General features: G+C 44.2%; 1 protein-coding gene and 1 long non-coding RNA gene across 2 annotated transcripts in view; one reads left to right on the top strand and one right to left on the bottom strand.

Annotated features, from left to right (window-relative positions):
- TTC34 (tetratricopeptide repeat domain 34) overlaps nt 1–24,218 on the top strand; it is a 54,047-nt gene that overhangs the window by 25,878 nt on the left and 3,951 nt on the right. The window contains exons 5-7 of the mRNA XM_019493955.2: nt 4,498–4,664; nt 17,643–17,895; nt 20,104–20,318. Coding sequence (XP_019349500.1) covers nt 4,498–4,664; nt 17,643–17,895; nt 20,104–20,318 — 635 coding nt within the window. The remainder of the gene's footprint in view (nt 1–4,497; nt 4,665–17,642; nt 17,896–20,103; nt 20,319–24,218) is intronic.
- The window catches only part of LOC109284718 (uncharacterized), a 64,856-nt gene continuing 60,934 nt past the window's right edge, over nt 20,297–24,218 (bottom strand). The window contains exon 3 of the long non-coding RNA XR_002092284.2: nt 20,297–20,385. This is a non-coding gene — a long non-coding RNA (uncharacterized LOC109284718). The remainder of the gene's footprint in view (nt 20,386–24,218) is intronic.

The raw sequence follows: 24,218 nt of genomic DNA, 5'->3' as shown, positions 1-24,218 counted from the left end.
GGAGATTGAGCTGCAGAATTTGAAGGACTAGGCTGGTGGCTTGAAAGCCACAAAATGGCACTGCATGGAAGGCAGTGGATCAGCATTCACTTTGTACTGCACAACTATAATAGTACGAGTCAAAAGGCCAGGGAAGGATTCACATGAGGTAGCAGTATTAGCAGTGATATCATTGCTTTTGGTATCCTTTAAACTACCAGAAAGGTTCATCCTCCATTGAATATCACCAAAGCGAGGATGGCTCTGAACACTGAGCAGGGCGCCTTTCACCTGTGACCAAGTTATGACACTTAATATATTGAAAGCAGCTTTCTGAGAAAGCTTGAAACAGGAGCCATGTTTCTGGACTGGACTGGGACTAAATTTGTAGTCTTGACCTCCAGTCTTTCAAGCAAAATGTCAAGAGTTATATCAAAACAGGTGGTGGACACTACAAAACTATTCCTTTGTGACAATGCTTTAGGATGCACATGCGAAATAAAGTAAGGACATGGAAACAATGACTCAACAGCCACAAAGGGCTTTTGGTGGCACCAACACTATTCAACCCATATGTCAAAGACTTTCCAATTACCCGCTCACTCATAAAAGCTCATCTATGCAGACAGCATCTACTTTACCCAAGCTCAGTTGTCCTCTGATGCCAGCTGGGCAACTGATATCCAATTACATTTGACCACATGTATTATATGATGAACCTTGCAATGTACCCCACTACCATGGTCACCACTGTCAAGCAAGATAACATCACTCTTGATTCATCAGGTAGATGCAAGTCTTCAACCTACCTGCAGCTTATTAGTTTTGGAGATGAGACTCATGGCCCAACATGCTAAACCAGGACAGCATGGGATAACACTTGTAGGAGGAACACTTTTCATTAATAACAACAGACAAATTCTTTATTGCTAATTGTACCATCAGACCTTGTGGTTGCAATCTTCTCTGCTGCCCATGGACTCATCTGAACAGGTTGCAGGTCAGCATGCAGACAGTCTTTAGAGATGGGACAAGCAAGACAGCCCAGATTGTGGCTGCCCTGCATACTACTGATGAGTGCCTTTATCAAGCTGAGGCATTGAACACTAATGATGCAGCTGTTGCTAGGCTTCACAAGACCCACATTCACAGACAGACAGATATCCACCCTTGGTCAGTCTTAGCCTTTTAAATTGCAAGCTGTTGGGGACAGGAACCACCTCTTTCTTGGTGTTTGTACAGTGCTTAAACATAACAGGCCCAGGCTTGTTTAGCTCTTATGATCTACTGCAATAAACATGATTAATACTAATAACTTTCAGTTCCAAGATACAGATGCTATAAACATGGTAATGGAAGTCATCAAAACTGTGCAGTCTTATTTCATTTATTACTCAAAGAACAAATTAAATCATAATGTTTGTGGCAAAGTTTACATAGGGACTGCATAGTCTCTGTAGTGTCATATTCCCCCGGACACAGCTGGTATTCTTCTCCATCTTTACATGACTCCTATTGACTGGGTTTTTCAGAAGCATTAATTTATGCTTGCAACCACCCTATAAGGCAGGGAAACATTTTCAGTGGAGGAATAACAAAGTAATAAAGTGACTTTCTTGAGGTAAGACAGGAATTCTATAGCAAAGCAGGGCAGCAAACCTTGAGTTTGAGGCTCAGTTGTTAACCACAGCATATCATTCTTCTGCAGAAAGCTGCCAAGGCTTGTACCTTACAGGCAAGAGAGAAAGCTTCTCTTCATCTCCCAGTAGCCAATTCTGTCAAACATTTTCTGAATTCAATGAGCCCAAATCCAATCCTCAATCTAATTTCACTGGTACATCTAGCTCATCTAGCTCATTCCACATAAGACTCAATGCTCTGTGAAGCCAATTGTGGTTGCTATACATAGACTTTTTCCTTAGGTTCATGGAGTCTATACTACATAACATACATTGCATTGGCAATAAAAAAAGAGGGAGGTGGATTTCAGTGCTAGTATTTTTATTGAGCACTTAAGCCCCATTGTGCTCTGAGTGGTGTCCCCAGGCAAGGCAGGATTCTTCTTTCAGTTCATATGATGGCTACAAATGCATTCTATCACGGGGCTGCTGTATTTTACAGAACACCGTATGCTAGCATCTCTACAGCCACGCAGCTGATCTCAGACATGAGTCTTGCTCCAGAAAAGCTGCCGAGAAAGTCTAAGTCTAAATTCAAAATAAGAACTGTGGCCTGAATTCACTGCAAATCTATGACAGCCTTGAAACTTGCTTACCTAGTTCTTTTGCCTCCGAAAATGAGTGCGTGTAGCACGCTCGTTGCCTGGGTAACTGTGCACCCAGGCCACTTTTGGATTTCATCTGTTTGACTGTAGTTTTGCCCTGTCAGACTGTGTATTCTTTCTCCCACCCAGTGAAGTTGAAAGCCCAGTTTCTCCACCTCTGCTTGGGGATATGGAGTCTGGCGACGCAAGAGCCTTGGCCAAATTATTTAGCAGAGAAATGCAAAAAATTCCATATGAATAAAAGAGCTGCTAATAAGAGAAAGCAACTTCAGCTAGTAGTTCCACGATTTGGATCTAGAGTGATAAGTCACAGCCAAATGGCTTAAGAGGTTCTTGGGCTGCCTGCTGTTATTACTGAATGTAGTGATCCAAACCTTGCCATCCTCAGCAGCAAGAATTGTTGGCAGGTATTTTTGTTAACTCTACATAGAATGGTAGATACACACACACACACACACACACACACATGCACACCCAGTTCCTACCTGCTTCAAGAGGGAAGTACTAATTGCCTGACTACTTTGCTCTATGCCAAGACATCTATGCTAGGAAGCACATGGAAGGAGGAGGAAGCCACATTATACCCATTCACCCCTTTCCCCTCCATCCTACCTATTCACCTTCCCCTGACATAAGTGTGGGGTTATACTTGGAGAGAAAACCTGGCTATAGGTAGCTCATTAAGGTAACTGGGATTCTGGATTCCTAGTATTAGCATCTACATCCAAGGCATACTCTAGCTGCAAATATTTATACTGATCTGCCAGCCTCAGCAATAAGTTCAATTTCTTATGAAGGACTGGGTGGAACAAAATGCAAATAGTCAGACTCACTAAGGATGCCAGAGCTATTTATTTCATCTAGCTAGTTGCATTGTGTGTTATCTTCATGCAGCACAAAAGGTAGAGACACTGTACATAGCTAATTAAAATTGCTACAGCTGACAAACCAAATAATGAAACCTGTCCCTGCAGAGGCAGTCCCTAGATGTTCTCAAAGTCCTACATCCCCTATGGTTATTAAATTGTAGCAAATGCAGCCTTTGTTTGATTTCCAGTGGAAGAGCAAGGTCAGGAACACGAACCTGGAGAAGATAATCGTGTTAAAGATTTTGTTTGGAAAGTTACTGTTTACTTTCCTCTGTAGTTCAGGTGCATCTGCTTAGAGAGAAAGAATAGAAACTTCAGAATAAATGGCATTGTAAAATATAGATTAAAAACCAATTATGCTCTCAGAGGAGAGACACCTTGCGCAGTTAACTGATAAGCCTCCAAAGCAGAGCCCGTCAATGTGAAACTGAAGAGTAAATTCACAGTCGACCAATAGGTAGATTCTGCCATTTCCAGAGCCACTCCATTGATCTCTGTGGCTTTGCTCACAGAGTTGGGTGTGAGCCACTGTGAGTAAGGAGGGCAAAACTGAGCTTCAGGTGTGGAAAACACAAGGATGCAAATATTGACTACAGCATCACAGAGAGTGCAAACAAACCACATCATTGGTCTAGACACTGGGGCAGGTTGCTGCTGGTCCTTGGGCAGATGTGAAGGCCCAGGTCAGGGGGCCATACAAAGGACCTTTCTTTCCCTGCTTTTAGCCCTCTCTTACATGTTTAAGAGCCATACACACTTTGAGTCCAACAGACCAGACCCTCACCTGGGGCCTGCTCCATTCAAATCAACACTGGCTTACTCCCGCTCAGGTTCTGGCTGCATATAATTGATGATCCCAGAAGTCTCAGGTGGGATACAATCTCTTTATTCTCCCTTCACCCCAAGCAGAGACCCAGCATGACCCCTTCAGTTCCCAGGGCAAGTAATCAGGCCTACCACACTACTGCATGCTCTGCTACGGGACAAAGATGGCTTCCTCTGAGCAAATACAAGACCATAATGGGAATCAGAATTTGATCCAGACAGCTTAAATGGGGCCCAAGGGACATAGTTGCCCTTCTTCAGATAACATTTCCCTATTCTTAAAACCATCAGGGACCAATTTTCTAACCACAGTCCTGATATTCAATTTCAAGTTGTATTACACGGAAGTGTCAAGGGATTGCACATCACTTCTGGGCCACCACAACCCACCCAATAGAGCATCTGTGGTCCACAGCAACGCATTCCCTCCTTCCCCACTCCCAGCCAGGGGAATTTTACCCAATACCTCATTGTAGAACAGCATGGCTTGGGTGCTGTCTCTACCTGTGTATTTGATCATCATTTTTCCCTCTTGCCTAGGGGGCTATGCTGAAGATTCCCTTCTTACCAGAGCCCGATGCTATGGGCACCTTGGCCAGAAGAAAACGGCTATTTTTGATTTTAACGCCATCCTGAAGGAGGACCCTGGCAATGCACAGGCTCTGAGTGGACGGGGATTCATTTACCTTGCACTGAACCAGCAGAAGGTATTGTTGCTAAGTTGATTTCCTATGATTTCTTCAGACTTTTTGTTTTCACCGGCAGGCATTGGCATGCAACGCCCGTCCTTACATTTGTTGATATATTTTCACTTTGTGACAATGGCTTAAGAGACAGATGTCAAAACCCCTTGGCCGTGCAGGCTGGATGAGTGGTGCAGGTCCAGTCTGCAGGCTGGGCCAGACCCACAGACTGGCTCCATATTCCAGCACATATCCTGTAGTGGCCAGAGTGGGCACCATGTATGGTCTAGTCCTGCTCTGGCCACTCCACAACCATACTGCACATCCCTGGGAACCGCCAGCATTGCTGCGATGCACTATGTGGCCTCAGGAGCCACTGGCATTATTTCTGCCACCACTGCTGGGCTGTGCTACCCATCCCTGGGAACCACCACCACTGGGCTGCACTGCATGGCCCTGGGAGCCTCCACCACTTCTCCAGGGTTGTGCTGCATGCAGCAGCCAGTCCACCACTCTGGGACATGAGCTGAAGCAGGTGCAGCATTCAATGTATGGGGCCATCTGGTACACCCTGTATGCTGCCTGTGGGTCACTCTGAAACATATGGGTAGCACCAGAGCCTGGATAACATGACTCTATGGGCCAGATCTAGCTCACAGGCCATATCTTTGACACGCTGGGTTAAAAGAAAGCACCAGAAAGAAAAGGAAGGCAGCAGTTGATGCCAAAGCTTGATAGGTCCATCCCCATCATGTCTGCAAATAACATCTGCTGATGGTCAGTGTTATGTCACCCATGAAAGATTGCAATGGATGGTTTCCCTGCAGTCATGTAGCATGTCAGGCCTACAGCAAATGACCCAACAGTGCATCTTAGCAACATTGGTGGTACTGAATGGCCAGCATAAATGGCTGTAAATCCACTGAATTCAATGGTGCTAGCTACATCAGTTAACACGTCCTGTGGACCTGGACTGTTGGGCTCTACTAATTTTTCCTAGGGAACCCAATGATAAATCCAAGAAAACCTCATCAGCTTGAGAAGTTTTATTTTGAATTTGCACCAAAAGAACAGAACAGAATCTGTCTCCTTGTTTTCATATACCAGCCCTTTCTTACTTGCTTAAAAGCCTGAGGTCTAAATGTGTTTTCCTGCCTATGCCAGGATTATTTTCCTCTATCTATTTATCCTGTGTGCAATTATTTTGGCATCTGCAGTGCATTTCTCACTTACTCTCCACAACGTGGGAGTTACCTCATTTTCCTCCAACATTTTATTGTGTTTTCATTAACTCTTGGAATGTTTCTCTGTTGTTCTTGAATGGTGCTCAGAGTCTCATAGCAGGGAAGCACTTTATAAATGACACTATTATATCTGAGCAATGATAAACTCTCAAATTGGATTCCCAAACCCTGTCAGGCTGTTGGCTAGATTGCTCCTGCAGTATTCATGTGAAAGATCAACTAATAGTACTTAGCAAGTCAAAAGAACACGCTCTGTGTTTTGGGAATGGAAATTGAATATTCGCACATTAGGAAATTAAGATCCAAACAGTAGCTTGTTCTTTTCCAACCAACCCCAACTCAGCAGCTGAAATTCATCACTATGTAATGATAAAACAAGGTTCAGATACTGCCTACAACCAGGGTTCAAATTACAGTTTGACTCTTGGGGGTGGCAGGGCCTGAAAAAAAAATTAGACAGGGTAGGGGCTGTGTGCACAGGTCCCTGCCAGTAATATGGGGCTGGGGCCAGTGGCAGTGGCAGCCAGAAGAAGCCACCACTGCTACCTGGGCTGCTTAGAAAGGTATGGGGCAAACCAGGGGCTGTCCACAGTGGTGCATGGGCTCTGGGCTGTTGCAGGGGTGCAGGGGGAAGGGGTGCTGACCAGCCTTGCGTAAGGGTTCTCATCTTTTATGGGGGGGAATCAGCCCCCCCAAGCTCCTCCATACTTCGAACCCTGCCTACAACTCACACAAGTGTTATTTTTTGGGCCTGGAAAATGCACAGGCTTTGTATTGGCTCTGTGCACTGGGTGTGTTTTGCCCATTGTGGGCATTTGACTGTGATGCATGTGACTTCCAGGCCATTTCTTTCATGACCAGCATAGCAAAGCCTCAGCCATTTGCTTCTTGCTTTACAGTCCCACAGCATCTCTATAGAGTTTTGCAGAATAAAATATGTTGGGTACCAAGCAGATGGATCATAGAGGTGGTGTAGTAAGGTGACATACCATGAAAGGCTCAGATGACATCTCCTATAGTGGGAAAAACCTGAAGGACCATTCATGTACTCTAAAGACCCATCAGCTCTTTGTCAAGGTCTTGTGCTTATTGGAAGGGCTGAGTGTACTGGGCAACAACAGGTCTGGGCTAACACAGACAATATCCACGCAAGACCCATATGGGTTGTCCACCCAATATTGCTTACTAGGAGGAACCCCACCTGCTGGTACAACGTTTCAGTCGTCATGGCCCATTCAGTTCTTTCTCCCACTGCTGAGACTGCCAACAAAGGGGCTCCTTGCACGTGCAAATGCACATTCACTTCACTTGGGCTGCCAAATAGGCCTCATATGGTTGGCTAGGAACAAGTTAAATATTCTTAACTAAGGACTGAGAATAGGGGTCCACAGACCCCTGGACACCATGGGAATCTGGCCACTGATTTCCCTAGGATTTGAATCAGCCTCTCAATGAAATTCCTTTAGCAGACTGTTCACACAAGGAGATCTTGGTTTTTCAACTTGTTTCCTACTTGTACAGGGCAGAAGTTTCCTACGACAAAAATCACAGCCGAATCCTGTGGCTAGTACCAGAGCATGATGACCAAAACCCAGACGTCTGTCCTCTTTTGGATGAACTGAGAAGGAAAAGCAGAATGTTATGCATTTCTGATGTATACAAATTTATTTCTTCCTGCTACCCCCACTGTTGAAGATCATCCTGTAAAGAAGGCCACTTTATTGTTCTCCTCCTCATCCCTCCTTAAGGCATCCTTTGCCCTAATGCCAACAGAAAAACTAGACACCTTTCAGTTGCTGGCGAGCTGAAACCATTGGCTACCATGCTAACCTGTCCATTGTCTCCTTGTGCCTCCCCTTTCCCCCACGAGCAATGTAAACATACCCACATTTAGACTGGAAGCTTCTTGGGGCAAGGACTGCGGCAGTGTGATCTTGGTCTGTGAATAAGTGGCTTAGACGCTACAGTAACACAAACTAATAATCCTTTTCATGAACAGATCTTAATCCTTTTCATGAACAGATCTTTGACTGCAGGGAGAGTATTTACCTTCCATGAACATTTATGTGAGCAAAGTTTCACTCACATGAATTCTTGCAAGACCAAACACAAAAAGGGAGATGGATATGGTACATATGTTTTGGATTGGAATTCAGAGAGATGTTCACAGATCATTTTCCCTTTGACTCACCCTGGCCTTTCAGTGATTAGCACTTGCCTTTGTATTTAAGTGGCAGAAAGAATTTGCACTGGGGGTCCTGTTTTGATTGCATCTCTGTTTTCAGTTGGGTGCTTCACAATATCCATGTACTTGCTTAAATCAAACTCCTCCAAGCAGTCATTCTATCTTTGCACAGTGCACAGTGCCTAGCCCAGTGGGATGCTGGTCTCTGATGGAGATCTTTAGTCACTGCTGCAGTAATAATAACTACATTTAGTTGAGTTTTATTATTAACACATTTTTACCACTCCACTAACCAGGGGCACAGAAAGGACAAAATGACCAAAGTCAGACTCCTACTCAAGCCAAAGTTTGCATAACAAAATCATATCTGAATGATCCTTTTCAAGTTTAGATACAAGGATGCATTTGTGAATTCCATCACCTGGAGTATCAGGATAATTTGTATTTATGTAAATAGAGCAATTTGCAATATTAATATCTTTTGGTTTATACAGCATAAGCTCTGTTATACGGCATGAATAGGGAATGAGGGGTGCCGGTAATCTAAAAATGCTGGTTACTTGAGGCAGGGGTTTTTGACCGGATGCAGCGTGGGGGCGGGGGGTGGATAGTGGTGGACGCGTGCAGAGCGGTGGCAGCACAGGGTGAGGGTTGGTGGCAGAGGCCACGCGCGTTCTTCTCCTCCCCACCGCAAAATTCCAGTTCGTAGAGTGTGCCGGTTACTAAAATGCTGGTTAACACTGCTTTTACTGTACTTAGCTTTTAAGTAACTCTCTCCAAGATTTTTGCAATATCTCAGTGGAGTTAAACCAGTGTAGAACATTTATTAAAAAAACCACTTTACACATTCAAAACACTGCACAGATACTGACTAATTAACTGCTAGTTACATTTCCAGTCAATGACAGAGATGGAAACAGAACCCAGAGTCCCTGACCCCTTTCTGTGATTAGTATGCAGGTACTCACTTCTGATTTTTAACAATTCCCCTTTTTGCCCTCATGATCCCTCTTTGAAAACACATGAATTATACCTTAGTCATGGATACAGATACTATGCCTCAGAAACACTCATCTGACCTCAGTGAAATCATATAAAAAGTGAAAAATGACCGTGTCGGGAAATAAACTAGAAGATATTAAGCTCCCTGAAAGTGATCCACAGTGTTCATGTTTATTTTGGCTTTAAGAGCACCTATCAAACCAAGCAAAAACCTTTCCCAAGTGAATAAACATGGGGAATATTGCATGACATTCATTAAAAGCAGGTTTAATATCCTTTGACTTTGCAAACAGTTTGTAACCACAATCATCCAAAGTCTTGGATGGTTTATGTTATGGGGATGTGATTTCTCTTAGCAATTTTAAAGCATCTTTTTAGCCAATAGTCCTGTGTTCTTTAAACAAGTCCCAGTTCTAACTAGCATGTGGGGATCTGGTGACTTTCCTTCCACCACATTTCCTGTGCTCAGAGGTGTTTGTATTTTCATACTTCATCATTCCTATAAGCAGGTGCCAATGCTCCATTCTACAAAGTAAGGGCCTGACTGGCATTTGTCTCCAAACACTGATTTTGAAGTATGGTGTTTCATCCAACACAGAAACTACCAAGATATAAAAATGTCACCACCTGATCAACTGTTTGGATGCAGATAATTTCATGGGGCCAAACAGCACTGATTTCCAGATACAATGGAGTGATTGCAAAAGTTACTACCTGGAAGAGGCAATGGAGACATTGTTAAAAAGATTAGGTCTGCAATGCGAGAAGTAGGTTCTCTGCAGGAGGATCTCTAGGCTCGAGATGATCACTCAGTCCTAACCAGGACTCTCTGGACAGAATGCCTTCAATACATATTAGTTCTGCAAAGTACCTTTATAGCTCTTTTAAGTCTAAGTGGAACAGTAACTACAATGAAGTTTGATGCAACCCTCTGTCTGTCAGCCTTGTGATGAGGGTTTCATGCTGTGTCCTCCACATGACCTATATCTCATTCACCATCCTATGCTGAGGAATAAAATGGGCCTTGAATGGCCTAGTGCCAGCCCACAATACTGCTTGTGATCACTCAGCTGCATCCGTCAACTAAGACTTTCCAAAACTGAGTATCTACAGATGCAAATTTTCCTTGGTCGGGATATGCTCAGGTAACACTCAGTTCCAATATATTGGAAATGCAGCAGTGATTGGAGAGCAATTCATAACAAAAATGCAGCATATCTTAAGAGATTCAAATTTTTCAAACATCCATTTATTGTGGTTTCAGAGGCATCCACCATTTTTTGTGGAGTATTAACCAAGAGACTTATGTACACACTAATGAAACCTCTAGAGGTATAATAATATTTTTACTTTCCTAGGTGAAGTCCCCATTATGATGTGATTAAGGGCATAACAGGGAGCCCAAGGAATGGGATGTGTTACAGGATTAGGACTCCTTCCTGGAAAGATAGGATCTGAAACGTGTTTTATGTTGGAAGGATAATACAATGAGATGAGAGGGTAATTGAAGCAGTGTGGTCTGTGATTTAATCATTATACTGATGACAGACTGGAAATAAGAAAGAAACATTATGTCATTTCAAGTAAATAGACTCTCCTGCTCTTTATCCAAGCCACTCCTATGAGGTCAAGTGCTGTCTTTTGTTTTTTTTCCACTGAAAGAAAGATGTCTGTTTCAGCAATTGGTCGGTATTCCATATGAATAGTTTAAAAAACATTGTTCCTGTGGATGGCTGGTGGCAACACCTTTTTACCTAACAATTTCAATACTTTTTTTTTTTTTTTTGGGGGGGGGGGGGGTCACAACAGCTACTAAAAATAAGTTCTTAAAAGCAAGTCAATGAAAACAGATTAGCACATTAGGCATTCCTTTGTAAACTTGCAATCCAGAACAGCACCATCCTTGAGAGCATAAAAACCCCAAAGTGAAACTAGTATATATTTAGCTGGGGTGAAAATGACTATTCCTATTTTCATTGTGCAATACAACTGCATGCAAGTAGGAAAAGAAAGTTTTTCACTCTCAAATATGTATTTTTATGTTCTTTATGCATCCTATTTCTTGTGGTTTATATACAAAAGCACCCTTCTAGACTTGCAGGCACATCAGGAAGGGCCATAGTACTGGTATGAAACCACTCCTACAGTCAACCCAGATGCTTATATTAAGTGATAGGGAAGCTTTGCGTTATTAGAGCACTTTCTCCCAAGAGTCCAAATCATTTATCAAGGTTTAAATATACCACCCCATGGCTGCCTTCATGTACTAGGCATGTATTATTAGCTCCATTTTACAGATGAGCAACACAAGTGACAGAGAAGCAATCTACCCTGGGTCACTAAAGTGGGTCAGCAACTGAGCAGGGAAGAGAATCCAGGCCAGACCTCCTGACTCCAAGTCTTATGCTCAGACCACTAGATCATGCTCCCTTTCCTCTCAAATTCCAGAAGTCCAGCAATGTGGATTTCTGTTTGTTTTTTGCAGCAAATGTGCTTGTCAGTTTAAAAGAAAGCCTGGGGGAAATACTGGCTGCCTAATCTGATCCTTTGCTGGATAAAAGTGTAGGCCTGATGCAACAGGGACTTACTTTGGTAAGGGCTGGAGGCCTAGGAAAGAGAAAGAAAATATAAGAAGCCGTTAAGATAAGGAAGTTTTGGAAACAAATCCCTTGGCCTGGCTGCACAGCTAGCTGTATTGTGGTGAGCTCTGTCTATGCCAGCTCTCCACATGTGATCTGCTTTTCCCCTTCAAGGTCTTTGGAAGGTCTGCTTTCAATTTCAGCAAGATGTTTCTCATGCAGATATGAAGCCCATGGGGTGGTCATCTTACGCACTGGCTAAAACCCTGCTCTTTCCTCAATTGGTAAGATGCACAACAAATGGGCAAAGTAGAGACTCATTTCAAACCCAGTTTGAAAACCGTTACATGCCAGTTTGGGAAGCCGATAGAACAAGTGGATCTCATACCAAATTTAGGCAAGAAAAATATGTCCATGTTCTATGCTGCACTGATAAAAAGGAGAAAAGCTGCACACTGAAGGAATTTGCAATTTAAAGCCCCAGTACTGCACACTCTTCTGGAAGGCTAGGGACAGACATGACACATAAACCAGTTTAAGTGATCAGAAACTAGTTTAAACCTGTAACAAAACGTAAGTTCAGTGCACATAAACCAGTTTCAAAATGGCTGAAACTGGTTTAAGATAAACCTGGTTAAATGTAGTATCAAACTTAAATGATTTGGGTCAAACCACTTTATGAAACTTCTGTCCCAGACCCCTTCCTGGTTTAAGTTAAACTAGAGTCCCCCAGAATCCCAGATGCTTTGCTGGGCTGTGCTCTCTGCTCCAGAAAACAGGCTGGCCCCACCAATCTGCTCCCTAGCCAGAGCTCCAGGGGAGACTGAAGGCTTGCCTGGTTTCCCTCCCTGCTCAAGCAGGGATTTCCCCACTTCCTCCCTCCCATCTGCCACTGCATGGACTCCAGCCCCACAGACCCTAGGCATGTGGTATGCTAACTAATGCTGAGAGGTGTCTGTGTGTGAGTGTCTCCAATTTCATGAGGACAGACAGACAGAACAGTGTCAGCTAACACTTTCTGGAGCTAATTAACAGGTCAGCTGGTAATGTCCCTTCATTCCTTCCTTAGAAAAAGCTGTTTAAGAAGAGCTTGAACTAATGAAAGAGGCTTTTGTTTTGCTAATAGGCTGATAACACAGTGGTTTTATCAGCCCCCTGGCTGGTTTGCATCCCTGTCTGCATTTCTGACATGAAAAGGGAATGTCTATCCATCTCCAAATCAGTTCAAGCTGTGCAGGTTACACTAATCTCCAAAGATTGAATCAGTTCAGGCTTTTTGTATGTCTGTTCCTAGCTGAAGGGTGCAGCCCTACAGCTGTAGATAATGGACTGTCAAAACTGGGGCTTAATATAATTCACTTGCAGAAACCCATGTAAATGGATTGTAAAAAGGGAAGCACAGAAAAATCTCATATTTCCTACTCAAAACCTATTCATCCTTCATTAAATGAAAGCTTGCTTGACTAACCATACTCTGTCTACACCATTCCCCAGCTTCCTGTGTTAATTAGCACAGCCAAAGACAGGTACACTTTGTATAACATTGTTGTTAAACCATGTGATTATCATGAAGATCAGTTAAAGCTGGTGGGTGCACCTATTCTTCTTGTAGCAAGAACATTACTATTATGGCTGGGTCATGAGATGGTCCGAGTTATTTTTTCCTTTAGTAGACTAGCAAATGTTCAGTCTTGGGAGAATATGTTGTGCTGTTGTTAGTTTGTAATTATACAAGATTCTCTGACAAGGCAATAGTCTTTAGAGAGAGATGGACAACAAGAAGGAAAGGTTTCTCTCTGCCTTGGAGCTCAAGTATTAGGTCCCAGGGCCTGTGGGTGAACACTATACAATAATCACATTAGCTGTCCAACTTCTGAGTAAGTCACACTACCTCCAGCTAGAAGAGGAAGGAGGAACCTGGAGATCCTGGCATCAGCAGCTGCCAAAGTGATAGGGGAGCAACACCTGGGTAAGAGCCTTTAGGCTGCTGGTTAACCCCTCATGGGCTGCCAGCTGGACAGCACTGGTGTAGATGAAAGGACCCAACAGGACAGATGTGATTTGCCACCCCAGCCAAGGCTCAGTCTGAGAAAGGTCCAGCCATCCTCTGCTCTTTTCTATCAGAAACTGATTATGTCCACCCACTGACTGAATTAATTTGCTAAGGACACTGTAAAAGGGATGAGGAGAAAGGTTCCCTCCAAAATCCAGCCAAAGGAGACAGTTCTGAAGGTGATTTTTTTTTTTAAAACCACTCTTTATGAATGCTAAGCAGAATGGATACAGAAAATGAGATTATTAATTGGCCATTAAGTGCAAAATATTTCATATAAGCTACCCCAGTGGTGGCCTAATGATACTTCTATTATTGCTTGCTTCTCTGCTTTTTGAGATAGCAGGAAGATCACAATGAGCAACAGGCTTTAATTTTGTCCATCACGTTGCACATGTAATGGTTGATTGAACTAGAAGTAATTTATTTCTTTGGTTTACAAACCAATTTGTAAAGGTCTAAGAAAATGCCATTTTGTCTTTTGGAAGGAAAAAAATTAAATAACATAAAAATGAACCATAATGAGCTCTTTCAGTCTAATTAAATTTCTCAGGGAGTTTTTTTCTAATGGATTGCATGAAAAAGTAACAATCTTTTCCAGCCTATTAGAATAAGCTCCTTGTTCACCTGGTCTCTTGCCATATCTCTCCCTGATGATGGGTGTTTGCTGGACTTTTACTGAGAACTGGGATTCAACCTTGATGGTACTGGCTAATGCTAATGTACATCTCTGAATCTAGCTTCATCAGACACTTCTTCATCTGAATTGCATGGTTCTGCTGTACTTTCTCATCTCACTGAGGCCAATTGCAAGTGAAAGCAGTGAAGGAGCTTCATTGCCATTAGGTTAGCATGCTTATCCTTCTATGGGATGATTAAGGGCACTTATTACAATTTTGATAATAAGCAGTTGTATAAAGATTAGAAATCATGACAAAGAGCTAGTAGCAAAAGCATGCTGCCATCATGGTAAGATAGAAAAAATTGTTCTCTTCAGTCTATAGTGTAGCAATGGTGTAAAGACTCCAGTGACTTGTTGAGTCCTGAAATGTTTATACATGTGAAAGGTAGTGTTAGAGTGATGTTGTAGTCAGTATGATCCAGGAATTATGCTAGAGGCAAGGGTTTTGGGGGGGTTATATCTTTTATTGGGTCTTCCCAATAAAATTAAAGATATCACCCCAAAAAATCCTTGTCTCTGTACATGTGAAAGTCCAGATCATGGACCTAAGGGTGGGAGACAGAGGTTGTATTCCTGGTTCTGTCACTAAGCTGCTATGTGACCTTGGGCAAGTCACTTCATGTCCTCCACAGCCTTTGGTCCCTCTCTGTTTGGAACAGGGACTGATTTCTACCTATAGTGTCCTACAACACTTTGCACAGTGGGGACCTGATAGCTGCTGAGTGGGGCTGTGCAAAATGGCACTGTTCTGTTTCGACTTGCATTGCAATGTTTCGATGGAACAGCATTTTGTTTCGAATTTCGTTTCGATTGGAAACCGCTGTTCCATTTCATTTCATCGAAACAGTGACGCTCTTTTGACACTGTTTTGAGTTTTGCCCATAGGCTATAACAGGAAAGCTTGAAACAGCCTCTCTCATCCAACAGGCAGATTGGGGGCCCACAACCCTGGAAGGGCTGCAGGGGCTGTATCAGTCCTCCCGGGGTTGCCTGCCAGATGAGGGAGGGAAGCCGGGTGCTGCCGCCTGGGACCAGCACCAGTATGCCATCAGTCCCAGGCAGCAGCACCTGGCTTCTCTCATCCGGCAGGCAGATCAGGGGCCGCAACCCCAGGAGGGCTGCAGGGGCTGTATGGTGGGGCTCAGTTCCTGATTGGGCTGGGGAAGGGAACTGAGTCCCATCACTCAGTTCCCCTCCCCAGCGCTGCGATCCATTGGGCTGGGGAAGGGAACTGAGCCCAATCACTCAATTCCCCTCCCCAGTGCTGCAATCCATTGGGTTGGGCACTAGGATCGGGCTGGGGAAGGGAACTCAGCCCAGCTGAGCTGAGTTCCCCTCCCCAGTGCTAGGAGCTGGGCTAAGTTGCCTTTCCCAGCCCGATCAATCGAAGCGCTGGGGAGGGGAACTCAGTTCAGCTGGGCTGAGTTCCCTTCCCCAGCCCGATCCTAGTGCCCAACCCAATGGATTGCAGCACTGGGGAGGGGAACTGAGTGATCGGGCTCAGTTCCCTTCCCCAACCCAATCCTAGCACTGGGGAGGGAAACTCAGCTGGACTGCTTCGAAACTTGAAACGTTTTGAAACTTTTGAAATGTTTCGACTGCCCTTGTATTGTTTCATGGCTGTTTCAGAGCCTTTTGTTTCACTTCCATCTCGCTGTTTCAAGCTCGAGATTAGTCAAAACAATGTCGAAACGAAACAGCCAGCGAAATTTCACACAGTCCTACTACTGAGTCATGTAGTTGCCGAAGAGAAATGTTTAAAACTGAGGGTGGCTATAGACATGGCTCATCAGTGGCAGTTGTGTGTCTAAATCCTGTAATTAGCTTGGAAAACATGATTCATGAATGAGGAAAAGAAGGAGATGCTCCAACAGACCTTCACAAAGTTCAAAGAGTTTTTTGAATAATTCACTCTGCTCTCGGGTAGATGCAAGAAAAGTAGCTCCAGTGTTCCCTGAGACAAATCTGCCTCCTTTACAAGGTCCCCAGTGATCTCACTCTATCTTTAACCCTGAGCCCTAAATATACTACTGCATGTACCACAGTGCTCCTTTATACAGTGTACCAATCTTCCTAGGGTCCTTCAGCAGACATGGTGCATGACTGTGAAATCCAAGGGCTAGGGTCAGTGTGGTTTACTACCTTCTTAAAGTCTACCTTGTCCATTCCTGTGACCAGAGCACCTTCCTGACCTGGTTTTACCTTATTCTTTCACAACTTCCTGCCCTACTGGGCACCACAAAACAATGACACAAAGTTCACGGGCCTGAAGGCTCCAGGGAGAATGCAGCCCAGCAGGACACCAGAAATAACTTTTATTTCCAGCATCTCTTTTACTGTGGAATTAAGTGTCTAGCAGTGTAGCCAGATCCTTCACAGAGGGCAGGTCTACACGTGCAATTAATGCACCTAAATTCACTGTGCAGAAAATTCAGGCACATTAAACCACATCCCCACATGCATCTAAATATTCACCTATCCAGAGCAAATTTGCTTCTGACGGGAGCAGTTCAGTCTAGGGCTGCTCCTGCCCTGCTCTGCCCCCCTGCAGCAGCCAGGGGAAGCTCCAGGCTCCCCCAGGTGCCAGCCCCAGGCTAGCAGGGGACACAGGGGCTTGTCCTGTTCTCCACGAGGTGAGGGAGGGCTATTCCAACCGCTGGGCAGCTGCCTCCCAGCCACATGGAGACTGGGATGAGGCCCAATGTCCACATGACAGGCAGGCAGCATCCAGCTGATCCAGGACAGCTCTCCCTGCCCCCTGTGCCCCCCTGCTGCCTAAGCTGACCAGAAGCAATTGCCCCTGGTCAGTGTATACACGTATGCTTCTGCACATTAGTTTAATGCTCTCTATCTAGTACCTGTATCTACAGGTACTAGAAAACAGTGCATTAGACTAATCTACTGCACAGTACTTGCTGTGTATATGGAGATGCTGATGCTTTACTGCATATTAGATTAGTCCAATGCACAGTAAAGCATCTCATTTAGACACACCAAGAAAGGACATTCGATCTTTTGCTTGCTTGTCAACTCTAGAGATCTCAAAGCACTTGCCCAACAGCCATTCATCTGAACCAATGATTTTAATAATAGGATGATCCCAGATTTGCAGATGGGCAAACTAAAGCACAGCTTGAGAGGCAAAGCAGTTGGCCCAAGATGCTGAACTTAGAGGTGGCCCTGCAGATGTGCAGATTATAAATACATTATGATAGTTGTTGTTATTAATTTACCATCAGCTCTTGTTTTCCATGTAGGAGGCAGTACAAGATTTGATCTCAGCCCTCAGAACAGATGCAGGAGTGGTGATCCCAGCGATCCTTTCCTTGAAGCCAGAAGCCCAGGCGCTGATCACTGAGTGGCTTCTTGAGCACTGCCGGAGTGCATTAACAGACCTTCCAAAGGAACAGACCCTCAAGGACCTTATTGTGATTGGGGGATCATTAATTAAAATTAAGAAGGAAGACTCAAGATGTCACATTTTGTATACAGACATTTTGATGGCAGATGGTAAGTTCTCTTCCTTGAATACAGCAACCTAACTGTAATAGTGCAGTTTCTAACAACCTGGCTAGGGACAGAAGTTACACATAAACTGGTTTAAGTGATTGGAAACTGGTTTAAACCTGTTATAGAACAGAAGTTCAGTGCACATAAACTGCTTTCAAAATGGCCAATACCAGTCTAAGATAAACCTGGTTGGATGTAGTATCAGACTTTTGATTTAGGTCAAACTGGTTTATGGAACTTCTGTCCTAGATCCCGTTCTGGTTCAAGTTAACTCACAGTCCTCCAGCATCCCAGGATGCTTTTAAGCCTTGGGTTATGCTGTCTGCTCCAGTGGAGCAGGGACTGCTCCTTGACCTGCTTCCGGCCTGCCTCCATAAGCCCATAGGGACAACGGGTGGGAGAGCCAAAAGGGAGCAGACCCCCAAACCACCCTATGCAGGGTCTACACAGCATGTGGGGAGAGGGAAAGCCCCTGTGGTGGGGACTTTTCCACCCTCAGCTGTCCTCCCCCCTCCCCCGTCCTATCTGCTGGTTGCTTCAGCAGCTGCCACAGGAGGGAGGGAGGGAGGAGCCCTCCTGGGCAGGTGCCTGCCCATGCAGCTCAGCACCGGGCACCAGGGAGCCCCCACCTTGGGGGGCTTCCCCTTACCCCAACCCAGGGTTTGCCAGCCTGGGGCAGCCCCAGGGAGCTGAGGGGAATTCTTCTCCTCCTGGCCCCCACAGCTGCTTGCCATAGCCCCTGTGAGTCTCAGGCAGCCTCAGGGAGCAGAAGAAATCCTTCTGCTCCTTCAAAGCTGGCTTTGCCTCAGCTGCTGTGAGCCTGAGGCAAAAGAGTTGCAAGAATTGCCCTCCACTCCCTGAAGCTGTCCTGGGCTATCCCAGAGACTCATAACAGCTAAGCAAGCGACTCTGGGGTTCAGCAGCATCCCCTGCCTACTGGCCTGGGTCAGGACAGGCCTCCCCCTGCCTTTCCTAATTGAAAACTGAAAGTCAGTTCAGTTGGTTATCAGTTCAACCTATGCAACTTAGAGGACACTGCCTAGATTGCATTGATTCTGCCTCAGGCTTTTTCACTGTCTGTACTTAGCCCTGACAACATATGGCACTGTACTGCGAAGTGATTTACAAACCATGCGTGCAGAGATCATGCCACATACTGCTGGAATGTAGGCGCTTTTACGATTGAAAGTCATAAACGTCCCACAGTCACAGTTTAGACAAGGAACTTAAGGCTATTTCATTCATGTGATAATACAGGTGAATTTAAGGAGGGGTATGGCAATTAAGCTAACTCGAATGGAGCCAAACATGAAGCCTCCTTTCTCCCCTGCTCTTGGCATCATCTCTTCCAGGAGACAGGTTTGGGAGGAGGCTCTGTGCCCAGCATTACCAAGCAAAGCCACTTTCATTGCCAAAACAACATCTGCTACAGCTCATAAACAGTCCATCTTTGGAGGTCTTCTATGCCAACTACTCAGTAGACTCAATCAGATCTATTACTATGGTGAAACCAGTGACAGCTCCATAGTTCAGCCTGAATTGAGATTTGCACTTAGTGTAGGAGTTACATAGTGCCAGCATTGTGCTTAACAATATACATCATGAGACACGGCTCCCATCCAAGGATTTTCCGATCCAAAGGTTTTAGACTTGACAAGATTAAAGTGGTTGCAGGTGAAATGGTAGAAAAAGACACATTTTTGCTACTGCTGAAAATATAGAGGTTTTCCCTTGGAAAGTGCTTAAAAGATTGAGTAACGTTGCAGTGATATAGCCATGATGGTCCAGGAATTATGTGAGAGGCAAGGATGTTTGTGGATGATATTTTTTATTGGACCATCTGCATGGCTGGGATAAATTTAGACAAGCTTTTGAATGGCATTCTTCAATCAGGCAATGCACGGCAATTCAACCAGGCAATGCACGGCAATTCAAGCTTTCAGTGCAAGGCATTCTTCACAAAAAATTGAGGACAATCAGACTTAGTTACAAATACTTGCTCAGTTAGTGGTTCCATAGTAATCAATTAATGTACAATAGATCTCTAAAGTCTAAAAGCTAGAACATGCTTTTGATTAAAGGCAAATGGTCTTAGAGTAAATGGAGCATTTTAGATATGGCATTGATACAACAGATAGAGATTTGCTTGGTGTCTCTTTCTGGACGTGGCATATATCATTTAGTCATCATATTGGTATTATCCCACAGGAAGGTGTGAAGAGGCCCTTGCTCATCTCCAGAAGGCGTTTGGCCAGACTGTTACCGATGAATCTGCCAATGCACGGCTCACCATGCTGCAGCTGAAGAGAAGGACCATACCACGGGCAGCTCATACTTTGAGTGTCTTAGCTCAGAAAGACCACAAGGACCTGGGATTCCTCTTGAGGCTTTTAGAGCCCAAGCAGCGGCAATCTCTCTCTCAGGTATAACTTTCTCTGATTCCTCCTCTAAATCCATTCTGCATCCCTCTGCTTTGGAAGCTGTTTCAGCCTGCCAGCAGTGTGGGTACCCAATGAGGGAAAAAAGAAGAGGTGAAATTAGGTTACATAAACATTTCTTACTTAATTAGGACAGAGCTTCATGGTTTGCAGAACTCCCAGAAGAGTAGGAGGATCTTAAATAACAGGAGCATGAACTGCTTTCTTCTTCTGATCTTGATTCTGGCAGGTAGGGCTGGGGCTGGGTTTGAGTTGGAGCATGGCTTTCAGTGAAGCGACCCTGATTTGATCTCTGCTGATTCCCCAGAACTAGCTCTTGCACCACTTACAAGAATGCCTTGGCCTTTCTCCTTCCAGTGTTGACTTGCCTATGTCCTGCTAACTCAGAAGCTAAGTGACTGAGAACCAGGCTGTTCAAAGGAACATATAGGCAAATGGATAGATAAATATTTAACAAGACCCATCATTTAGTACTGGAATGACAGAAATAGAGCTACACAAAGGAATCATTTTTGGTTTCATTGCCTGAATCAAGAAATGTTAATCTTTTCAGGTCTACCCAAAAAAAAAAAATTCTTGGTCTTGCCAAATTTCTGCCAAAATAAAAACTAAGGAAAGGCTGAGGAGAGGCTGAGGGAACTGGGCTTATTTAGTCCGGAGAAGAGAAGACTGAGGGGGAATTTAATAGGAGCCTTCAACTACCTGAAGCGGGGATTCAAAGAGGATGGAGCCAGACTGTTCTCAGTGCTGACAGATGACAAAACAAGGCCTCAAGTTGCAGCAAAGGGAGTTTAGGTTAGATATTAGGAAGAACTTTTTCACTAGGAGGGGAGTAAAACACTGGAACAGACTACCCAGAGAGGTGGTGAAACATCCATCTTTGGAGCTTTTAAGATCTGGCTAGACAAAGCCTTGACTGGGACGATCTAGTTGGGGATGGTCCTGCTTTGAGCTGGAGGTTGGACTAGATGACCTCCTCAGGTCCTTTCCAACCCTCATTTTCTACGATTCTATGAAAAATGGCTTCAGTATAATTGAATATTTCATTCCAATTAAAGTTTTCTTTAACTTTAGAAAATTAAATGCAGGAAAACTGCTAATGCTGCAACATTGTTTTGAAACAAAGCATTGAGATATTTCAATGCTGAAAATGGTAAAGTGCAAATGATTTGACTTTGAAAAATAAAATTCAGCTCAAACAGGTTTGTAAGCTGGACACAAATTCACAGATTCTCTCAGTTCACCCAAATATGCATTTTCCACTGCATAAATAAGTTTCACCTGAAAAATGTTGCTCAGCTCAAGAGTAGCTCCAGTGATAAACCAGAACAAGGTCAGTTTGATGATGAGCAGCTCTAAACATTCACTCAAGCATCTGCAGATTTGATTGCCCAGAAGCTGTGTTTTCTGAGAATCAGTTTGCTTCCTTTTATTCAATTTGTGGATTGTGCATGCCCTGGTGGGAAGCTATATTGTTATGCTTCATCCCAAGTTATAATGCAAATGAACAGCATGCTGATATGCTAAATGCATTTTTGGAGGGGTACTTTGGTATGTATTTTAGAGACAGCAGGAGGATATAAGTAAACAAGTATTAATTTACCAGTCCCTAGACATACTCCGTTACAGTGAAAAGAGCCCCTCTCTTTTGGATAATGTAGAAAGTTCACTCGGCTGGCAGAACAGTTAGGAGATTTTAGAGCCAATTTGCAAACATTGACTCTATAAAGGAGATAAAGGTACAGTCAAACGTGTTTCTGTGGAGGCCCTAGGGGAGGTGTCTATAAATGAAGACAAGGTTTCCAGCTGAATTTCAGAGCAGCCACATCACACTGTATGGAAGTCTCAGCACTGTTTTGAAACACAGGATTCCTTTTCTCTTTCCTTTCTTTTATTTCCTTACCTTTTCTTTTCCTTTCTTGTTGATAAGAAACATGTAATCTTAATAGTGCTGAAACTAAGCTGACATTTTGGAAACTCATTGGGGCAACAGATTAGTGAAATCCTCTAAAGCGGGAGGGGGAGCATGTGTCCATCTTTTGTTAGCAGCTTTGGAAAAGGGCCGGGACAAAAACTACGTACGGAGGGCTGATTTAATATGAAACATTTCTCCCTCATATCAGAGATTGAGCGGCTGGGCTGCTTTAAAAAAAAAGTGTGGAGGGGGGACTCAATAGGAGCATTAAAAATAAAAGCCTCTTTAATTTTTTTTTTAATCTCAGGCATTGTGCACATTTCGACTGCAGACACTTTGAGGTCTCTTCGGAGAGCACTTGTCTTATCTGCAAAAGGTTTCTTAGCTTTGATTATTTCATGAGAGATTAGCCTGTGATGTGAACTCCCCATGAATGCTGCAGTGTTTTAAATTCAGAACCACAATGAAAGCTGTAGTGTGAGCCCTGCTTTGATTTTCAGGGATTTGGGGGAAGTTGTTATCAAGGTAGCTCCACTCATTACTTCCAGTAGAAAGGAGGCAGCAAACATTTTTTTTTCACTTCAAACTGGGGGGCGGGGGAGGCTTACCTGTAAATCTTTGTTTGGCTTACAAGTTTATTTAAGGGTGTGTGTGTGTGTGAAAGACAACTCTTGATATAATCACAGAAACTGGACAACCGGATACCCTTTGCACTAAAAATAAGGAAAAAAGGACGTCAGATTCCTTTGCAAAGATTAATTGAGCAATCCAAATGCAACTGCTGGTGAGGGTGGCTTTCTTTTCACCTCCAATTCACAAACTGGAAAACTGAGACTCGGTTCAGTGACTTACCCCAGGCAGTCAGCAACAGAACTGGAAATAGAGATCAGCCAGAGCAGCTCTCAGCATCTGCTCAAACCACTAAATGCAAAACACTGCTATCACCTTGTTTTTGAAGTGTTTGTAGATGAAAGGTGATATAGAAATGTGCCGTCATTATCCTGGTACCTGGACTGAAAAGCTAAACCTAAATTTACAGCTGACTATCTGAATGGAAAAAACTAGAGGAAGGCCATCTCAGGGATATATGCAAGAGTTTTTTTCAATTAATAAGCAAAGTAATTACAAGTAATAAATGTGTCCTACTCTGAAAGATATTTGCTCTCCAAAGCAATCCTTGTACTATGGAACCCACAAATGGCTGAAAGGTCATTCTGGGCCTAGGAATCCAAAAGATGTATTTGATTCCAGAAGCCCAGGGGAAAGTAGGTTGTCTCTAACCAGTTCAGCTTTAACCGTGCAGTTTCTGAGTCAGAGATTAAAGTGTCATTCCTCAGCACCAGTTCACATTCCCAAAAATGCAGCTTCTGATTTGGCAGTCAGGTGACATGCCCAACTGCATCTTTGAAGAAACTGTTTCAGAGCCCGAATCATCCCTGGTGTGAGCTGTGCAATCCCACGAGTCTCAATTTGGTCCTTACAGGGATACAGTAAACTGATCATCCTGCATGTTACTGAGAGCTGGCTAAAAGAGCAGTGCCGGTTGTTTGGAAAAAACGAAGGTTGTACTTTTCAAAGCATCTAGATCAGTAGTCAGCAACCAGTAGATTGCGACTGACTGGTCAATCATGGAGCCTCGGACAATTGATCTCAGTATGGGGGGCTGAGCGCATGCATGCATGAGCACGCGCATGCATGCATGAGCACATGCATGCCTCCCCACCCAGCAGGTCAGTTTGTAAGGGAGGGAAGGAGCAATGGGGGGCAGATCGAGGCCCCGGTGGTGAGGGAGGGAATAGGGCAGAGGCAGGGGCAGGGGCTGAGGTGAGTGGGGCCCCAGCCGGGTTGGGTGATGGGACAATTGGAGCTCAGGTGGCTCATCCAGCGGTGCTGGGAGTCTCCTGCCACTGTGCGCACCCTGGCGAAGGCCCAGGGGGCACATGCCCCCCAGATCTGTGTGCAGAGCAAAG

This window comes from Alligator mississippiensis, chromosome 13 (assembly GCF_030867095.1).
Source record: "Alligator mississippiensis isolate rAllMis1 chromosome 13, rAllMis1, whole genome shotgun sequence".
NCBI classification, from domain to species: Eukaryota; Metazoa; Chordata; order Crocodylia; family Alligatoridae; genus Alligator; species Alligator mississippiensis.
Note: the sequence above shows the minus strand (reverse complement) of the source record. Positions and strands in the feature narration are given on the sequence as shown.